Below are 8346 nucleotides of genomic sequence, written 5' to 3' on the forward strand. Positions count from 1 at the left end.
AGAAACCAAAGGACAAACACCTTACATGACATCTTTGTTATTGATAGGTCATAGGTCATAGATTTTGCCACATATTTTAAATCCCCCAGTTGATTAATCAAACATGGGAATAGCTAGACTGAAGGTGAGTTGTGCCTAATAACCGGTCTACGGCCTTCGAACAGGACCCTGACAACAGTTCTGTCCCCCTTGGAAGAATGTTGAAATGGTTAGAAACACAGAGATGTAATATACGTCACTGTGTACGGAGGTGATAATTTCATATTTATTTATTATTACACACCATGATATACAGATTATTAGAACACTTCCTAGGAGATGTTGATTGAGGGGTTTTTGAAAAGTATTAAATACAGGAAGTACATGAACACGCTCAAGGGTCTACCTACTTGGGCTTCAATCAACAGCTCTACCAATTAACACTCTCACTCTCCTGCTTCGGTTTCTACAGAAGTTATTTCTAGATGACTACATTACGCAGGAGAATTGTCTGAGATCATGCACGTTGAATTCTGTCTGTGGACGGTCTTGATGAGTCTAAAGTTCACGACTTTTCCTGTGTGTCTCTGTAGGGACACCACATTTACTGAAGTGCCATAGATGCAGATACCTGCCGTGTTCTCAAATCCTGGCCCAGAACAAGTCTTTGTCATTGCGCTCTGTGTCGTCTGTCTCACCTCTGCTGACCTTGTTGGAAGGTTGGGGTGCTTGGCTGAACACATCATTATAGAATTAATGGGAATCGCACGTATATCTAACACAGAGGCGTTAGAGGCCCTCACCTGCCTTGTGGTTCCTCGGCCTCCCTCATACCCTCATAAACACAGCTTGGAACCAGGTGACCAGTAATCATAAGGATCTGGGTTCCAGGAGAGTTTTATTATATTTGATGCTATCCTACTATCTGACCGCCTCCTTCTCACAAGCAGCAGGATGGAGCCACCACCCACTCTCGCTCTTTCTGCCTCCCATACTGTAAGAAGGTAAAGCTCCCTAGAGGGTGAAGCCTCCTGGTTCTGATGCCAGATCAGATTCTGTAGACTGGAACCTCACCCTGATGATGTCATCAGGGATATCGCCTGGTCTTACTCTGTCTGATTCCCCAAGTCCTAATGCTGTGACAGTACTGTCCAGTAGGCCCACTTGTGGCGTTTTAAGAGTTAAAGAAATGGGGGGGGGGGTAAAAGTAAGGGAGACACCAGACACTGAAGATGTAGGAATGGAATGCTACTCTCAAAAATGACTGTCAGTTCATTTGCCTTTTGCTGTTTTTGATCCTTGACATCTGAACATTAGATTCTTGGGCCAAATATATATTCAAAAGAGAAAATGTACTGAAACAATTGAGTTATAAATAACAAATAAAAAACAATTGAGTTATAATAAGGGCAGGATAAATAATAGACAACTTCTACACTGAGATCAAATGTGAAATTATGTTTACAGAGCAGAGACAATCACCTGTGCTTATCAATAAGGCTAAAATGTATGGCACATGCAGAGCAGACGGGGTGGGGTGAAGTAGGCCATATTTTGAGCTCTGTCTATTCAAAAAACAATGCATATAAGAAATAATCTGTATTCAGCACTAGACTCTGCCCCTATTGGCCGTGACCTTCAAGTTATTTTGATAGTTTTACACTGAGTCCAACAGTGAGATCATTCTCAAGTTCACACTGAGCTTCCTCCAGCAACCTGCCCAAGTCTTCTCTTTTCTCAAATTCACACTGAGCTTCCTCCAGCATCCTGTCCAAGTCTTCTCTTTTCCCTGCCTAAGACCAGTCACACTTCACACCAGCGACAAGGATACAGTTACAACAATCTGCAGCTACAACTCAATCAAATGATGCTGAGGGAAGCCAGTGCTTTTCCTGCCCCTCACTACCCTAGGTGGGCTAGCATTGCCTCCCATCCCACCTGCTGGATAGGAAGTCTCCTGGCAGAGATATCATTTAGGATTTATAGGGAAAAGTTGTTTATTTGTAAAGTCTTAGTAAAGTGCTGACATACACCCTATCTGAACCCATAGCTGGGGCTTTGAGCATCACCCCAAGCTGTATCCACGGAGAGGGCAAGAAGCTGTGCTTCTAAGACAAAAGACTTGCAGTATCTCATGGGGGGGGGGTCTTATGTGGACCAATGGAAGAATGAAATGGAAATGTGCTTACAAGGGAGGGTCAGCGGAGCTGGCCGTTTGGCTGTTGGTAGACAACATGACGCCATTATCTAAAAGCAACAGAGAACTCAGTGTGTGAGTGTACGCAGAACATTTTCAAAATTTAAGACTGTATCAGGTTTAAACTGAATCAAAAAATGAACAAAGTTTAAGTTAAACGAGTGAGACACAGAAATGCCTAAAGGTGACAAGAGCCCAATGGGGATGGGGACTGGATAACACCAGCTATCAGTCACGTGTGTGACTGGGAATAAGAGGGGTAGTCATCACAAGATGAAACTAGAGTAAAGGTCTTACAAAACAAGTGATTAAATACAATAATAAATCTCTAAATCTATTATCCCAACTCATTCAAATGATTTTAAAAAAACCCAAACACAAAGCAGGAAAAAGAATATTCAGATGTCTTGCAGATCATTTTCAATCCAATTTGAATTAAACCAAGAAAGAAAAAGGAAGCTGTCTAGGAAAGGGAATGTCTACACATGAAGAATTTTTTTTTCAACAACCAACAAATCCCCTTGTAGGAGAATTTAAAGGTTTTTCTTGTCACCTAAGACTCCTGTTTTATGCCAAGGAAACCTACAACCAAAATATGGCCATATCTAAGAAGGCTAACTCAGACCTAAATCATTTGGGGTTAATACTTAAAACCTCTTCTACCATAAGGATGGTGTTCACCTATTTTTAAATTAAAACTGGGGGTGTGCTTTCTCTCCAAAAGCTTGGTTTTTCTGTAGAATAGCAAGCTGATCTTAGTTGGATTCAAAGAAGAAAGAACCACTCAATGAAGCTAACCTCTAAGGAGGAATTGGGTGACAATTTGTTCACAATGTAGAAGGTTCATTCCACGAGTGTCACTCTACCACTCTGTCTTCCTAAGCGGCAGTAGAGATGGGCATGGCCTCTGCTAAGAGGTCCTGCTACTTTCTCAGACCAGTGCACTCTACTTCTCCATGGGCAACGGCCTCCCCATCATTAGTGCCTACAGCAGCGTAAGCCCCTGTCAGTTCTAAGATAAGGAAAAGAAGAAGAGCGAAGAAGTCTAAAAGACCAGGAAGGGGGAGACAGGAAAGAAATGGGAGGGGCATGGTAGGAGGGAGGCAATGGAGGAGATGAAGACCCCTGCAAAGGAGGTCCACCCTGGTGCCCTAGTCTGCTCTTGCCCTTAAGGACAAATGGAGCCCATTTCACTTGGGCCATTACCTGGATGAGTTCGTCCAGCTCGGTGGAGTTGACGCAGGCGTGCTGGGCTATGAAGGTCTGCTTCTGGATCACAATGGTGGTCCTCTGGGAAATCTCCTGAGGCTGTTCCAATGCCTTGAACACCGTGGCTCCGATGATCAGGTAGAGGACGACCACCAGGAAAATCGTGGAGACTGTCTTCCATTTCATAACATTAATGGCCGAGTCACTCTCCACCCGGGAAGCAAGCACGGTGGGTTTTGCGGAGAACGAGAGCCTCGGTTTGGAGTTCTGAGCAGCAGACTTGGGGTCCAGCAAGTCAGGGGCCGCCACTGACAATGACAGAGAATTTGGGTTAGGCCGGAGGAGTCTGGAGGCAAGGGGCTAGCTGCTTCTTTAAGGAGGGGTCAGCCAGGGCTGGCTGAACTTGGAGATTTTCCTAGTGGGAGCTGAAGATTTCACCCAGCAGCTTTCTCTGGTCACTTGCAGAACCATATGCGTGTGTGTGTGTGTGTGTGTGTGAGTGTATATATATGCTCTAGAAAGGGGGCGGGGCTTCTGTTCTCTGGTGCCACTGGAGTGTCAGGTGGATGGAAAAAAACAGAGACCAAGAAGTCAAAAACTAAACAAATAAAAGAAGGCCCAAGGGGCTCCTCATTAATTTCTAGATTCGTTTCTGCCCATGATATGTGTTGATGAAGATGCCCTGAGATCCCAAGGGCTGATGATGGTACTAAAGAAGGTCTTTGCTCCTGAGAACAGCTCATGGCTTCCTTCTGTACATCAGACCTTTACACGGTAAGCAATCAGAGTAAAGAATGTTTGCTATTTATTGGGTTTTCAAATTTCTTAACAGAGAAGGGATTGCAGTCGCTGCAGCTCAAGATATCCTGCATATTTCCTGGTGGGAACAAACCACTCACTCTATTCATACCTGGCGCCCATCTTCCAAAGTGGGCACATTATGAAACACGGTTCTGCCATCTCTAATATGCTTGAAACACAAAAGGTACTTCTAACTCTTGAGCCACCACAGCCAAGACACAGCAAAGCCCCCCACTTCACGAGCAAAAGCAAGAAGAAAGCAAGCCAGTGGACTGGCTTACATCTTAGTAGACCTTCCATGCTCTGCATAAGGCTAATTGCTCCATTAGAGCTCCCAGATACTGTGAGGTGACTCTAAGCCCATCTATTATTTATCCCAGCTCTTCAAAATCATCATTAATGGCTTTCATTTTAGAAAACACAAAAGCTATTCGATGGCCACTTGTGGAGGGGGGAGATAAGCCAGTCACCACTAAATATTTGATCAGAGAGGCAACAGCAAACAATCATGGGTTAACATGATGGTTGGAACTTGGGGATAAACACCTAGAGGGGTCATCCACTTAAAACCCATCACTTACACACACACACACACACACACACACACACACATATATATATATAATAAGCCAAATTACCACCATGTGTATAATATAGGTTTCATAAAAACATAATCTAAAATTTACTTTTCCATAAGCATATTACACATCCCCATGGAACTGCACCCTGCAGCTCCAGAAATGACTCAAGGATGGGTAAGACACTCATAAAGAGCATGAATTTGCACACAGCTGCCTAGCCTGCCCTCTTGCCTAGCACTGTGTGCTGCCAGTGTGAGTTCCTAAGGTTCTCCAGTTCCCCACCAGAAAGACACTTTTTCCAAACAGCTAGTTGATGAGCTACAGGAAGAGAGTTGTCCAAAGGAGGCAGCTGAAGGGACCTCCTCAAGCAGCCAAGATCACGGGAAGTCCTCACTTAGAGAAGATGAAATCAGAGCAGGCGTGAGGACACAGCCCCCACCCAGCCCAGCAGCAGCAGCAGCAGCAGCAGCAGCAGCAGCAGCAGCAGCAGCAGCAGCAGCAGCAGCGCTCTGCATAGAGACTCCAGGGTCAGCTGCAACAGCAACTTCCTAAATGAGGCTCAGCCCACCACCTACCAGCATGACTGACTCCCTTTCTGCCAATTCACCTGTTCTGATTCCAGCCACAGAGAACAAGACACTTTTGCTGTATTGACAAGGGCAAGGACACTCAAAATAAGCATTCAGCCAGGTGCTGGCTGTTTGTATTTTTAAGAGCTGTTAGAAGTGCTTACAGCAGTTAAAAATCACCATCACCTGTAGCCTCATGAGGACTCCCCACCCCCTTTCCTGCTCTCAGATTCTGACTAAAAACAACAACAACAACAACAAACAAAATAAAATTGAGCCCCCCCAAAAAACACCAAAAGAACCAAAAAAAAAAAAAAAACCAACATCACAGCAAAGAAACCCCACACCACCTCTCTAAGCAAAGATCCCCCACTCCCCAGAGTTACTGATTTTCGTCCTCAGACAGTTTTTTCATAGAGAGAATTAGAAACCACCACCAATGTTACCCAGCTCAGCCTGAAATCCCTCCAAGATACTGTCATGATGCACTTGGGGGGAGAGAGGGCAGATATGTTAATGTATTTTATTCTTTTATTCTCTCCCTCCCTCCCTCCCTCCCTCCCTCCCTCCCTCCCTCCCTCCCCCCTCTCTTTCTGTGTGTGTGAGAGACCACAGTGTGTGTGTGTGTGTGTGTGTATGTGTATATGTATGACCACAGTGTATGACCAAAGTGTGTGTGTGTGTGTGTGTGTGTGTGTGTGTGTGTTGGGCTGATAAATTTCTTGAAGGAGTTTAATTCTTTTAAGCTATGTCCTTATATTTAATTAGCAGAGACAGATAATGCACAATTGGCACACTTAATGGGTAGAATCTGGTGGCATACAGAATAAATATTTTAAAAACAAAACACCCCCCCCCCGCGGTCTTTCCTGAACCCTATCTAATCTAGATACTGGATTCCCAGCCTCTACTGTTCCGTGAGAGGCAAAGCAGGTCTTTCCACACACCCTTCACACCATCACTATCGCTCCCCTCCCCCATGGTTCTCCTCTTTAAGCTCCTGGTCTCTGGTCCTCGTCCATAATCGGTTCTCCCGGTTCTCCCGCCGCCAGCCACCAGTACCCCCAAAACAGCAGCAGAAACAAGCTTTTAATTGTTTGCCCCAGCACTACTGCGTGTCCCCCATGCAATGGGCAACAAGTGTGATCAGGGCCACCGTGCAACCTGCTTGCGGGCTACTCTCTAGGGCTGACCCTCCTCTCTGGAAACTGTCTTAAGCTGCGCCAAACCAACACCCGAGGGAGGCAAACGCAAAAACCCCAGGCACCAGCGGAAAAGCACAAGACGGAGCCAGGAATGTATCCGGGCTGGGGTTGAGGTCACCAAGCCCGAATCACATCCAACCTACAGAATGGAGAGGAAGATGAGGAGCTAGGGGACCTGCGTTGCCCTCCCGGGAGAGCGTGCGCGGGCCAGGATGGATGCCCAGGGTCTCACCTCCTGCAGTATAGCCGGGTCTCTCCCGCGAGGCGCTGGCAAGCATGAGGCATGCAGCATTCAAAATGTTTGTTTGTTTGTTTGTTTTAACACAGACTTGATGCTTTTTTCTTTTCTTTCTCTCTCTCTCTGTTTTCTTTTCTTTTCTCTTTCTTTTCTCCTTCTTTCCTTCTTTCTTTCTTTCTTTCTTTTTTTTTCTTTTCTCTCTCTCTCTCTCTCTTTTTTTTTTTTTTACCAACACGCCATTGTACTCACTCCTTATTCCAAGACGGGCTGAGCGCTCCGAGCTGCACGGGCAGGCATTTTCCCCGGCTTTGTTTTACAAGGTGGGGAGAGCGGGGCTGGAGGCGGGAGGGGTATAGAGGGGGGAGCGTGAGAAGAAACGAAATCGCCGGAAGGAGGGGACACCAGCGGTGGCAGGCTGAGCAGAGGGCGAGGCCGAGGCCAAGTTGGGATCGGACGACGACGCCCCCGCGCGCGATGGGTCACCCCGATTGCGTGGCCGCCTGGGGTCCCGCGCGGGCCCTGGGTGCGCTCGGCCGGCTGCTGGGCTCTGCCCCGGGGCTCAGCGAGGGGGTGATCACTGCAGCCCGTGCAGCGGAGCACCCGGGTGTCTTTGTGCCGCGGCCCCGTGCAGCCCCTCTCCGCATGTCTTTGTGAGGCGCCCCGCCTGGCTCGAGCCCCGCCGGGCGCCCGCAAGGTGGGGGTGTGGCCCGGGGTGGCCCGCCTGGCCCGTAGCACCACTCTCCCCTCGCCTCGCCGCTCTTCCCTCCTTTCCGAACTCCCTCCTCCTGCTCCTGCGGTGTCCCCGCCCGGGCTCGCCTCCCCGCACACCCCTCCCAGCCCTATGCGCGTCCGCGTCGCCCCAGCTGCCAATGCGTCCTCCCCGCAGCGCCCTCGGCCTGCCTCCCGCTCGAGCCTCACCTGCACCCATCACCCAGCGTCCTCCTGCCACCTCTTGCTCTAGCTGTCATGCATGCGTCTTCCGTGCCTTCCCGAGTCCAGTCCGGTGTCAAGAGAGACCCCAGATCTCTACAGGTGAGTATCTTCCTCACTAGCGCCCCTCCACTAGGGTGGCACAGAGATACCATCCCGCTGCCTTGTGAGCCTCAGAGTGGGGACTGCAAGAGTATGGTGCCAGTTGTTCCAGGCTACCCTGGGGAAGGGTTAGGCAATAGTCACAGCACTCTCAGGGCTGCTTGATTTAGGCCTGGAGTTCCTGCATCAGAAAGGAACTGGATGACTGAGTCAGGGGAGGTTGGAGGGAAACAGACTACATTCTCTGGAACAACCTGCCATCCCCATCCCAAGGCTGATACTAAGGATGCTGAATGCTGTGGGCGTGGGCAGATTTTGTGGGGCTGGAAGACAGCAGCCCTCAGGCTGAACTCATTCGCCAGCCCCTTCCCAGCACTTGGAGAAACCCAGGTTGGGCGATTCTATCCAGACACCTGGAGGGCTGCGCCCAAGCTGCTGCACTCTTGGCGACAGGAACTGATTTGGAACAGAAGTGGCCTAGAAAGGGCAGGAGATTGGATGGTGCCTTCACTGAACATGGAAGAACTTTAAAACT

The 8346-nt window shown here is 48.3% G+C and overlaps 1 protein-coding gene across 4 annotated transcripts in view; it reads right to left on the bottom strand.

Moving 5' to 3' along the window:
• The window catches only part of Kcnk2 (potassium two pore domain channel subfamily K member 2), a 127987-nt gene extending 120194 nt beyond the window's left edge, over window positions 1-7793 (bottom strand). The window contains exons 1-2 of one of the 4 annotated variants that reach the window (XM_021160593.3): window positions 7698-7793; window positions 3383-3693 (exon numbers count right to left, since the gene is read on the bottom strand). In XM_021160593.3, the coding sequence (XP_021016252.1) occupies window positions 3383-3693; window positions 7698-7707 (321 nt within the window). In that variant the 5' untranslated portion in view covers window positions 7708-7793. Of the gene's footprint in view, window positions 1-3382; window positions 3694-6773; window positions 6998-7028; window positions 7605-7697 lie in introns of those variants that run through there. The other 3 variants (XM_021160601.3, XM_021160576.3, XM_029483036.2) reach the window with 3 other exon arrangements.
• Between the last annotated feature and the right edge of the window lie 553 nt (window positions 7794-8346).

This window comes from Mus caroli, unplaced genomic scaffold, assembly GCF_978045245.1.
Source record: "Mus caroli unplaced genomic scaffold, Mus_caroli_1 scaffold_1, whole genome shotgun sequence".
In the NCBI taxonomy this organism is placed as follows: Eukaryota; Metazoa; Chordata; class Mammalia; order Rodentia; family Muridae; genus Mus; species Mus caroli.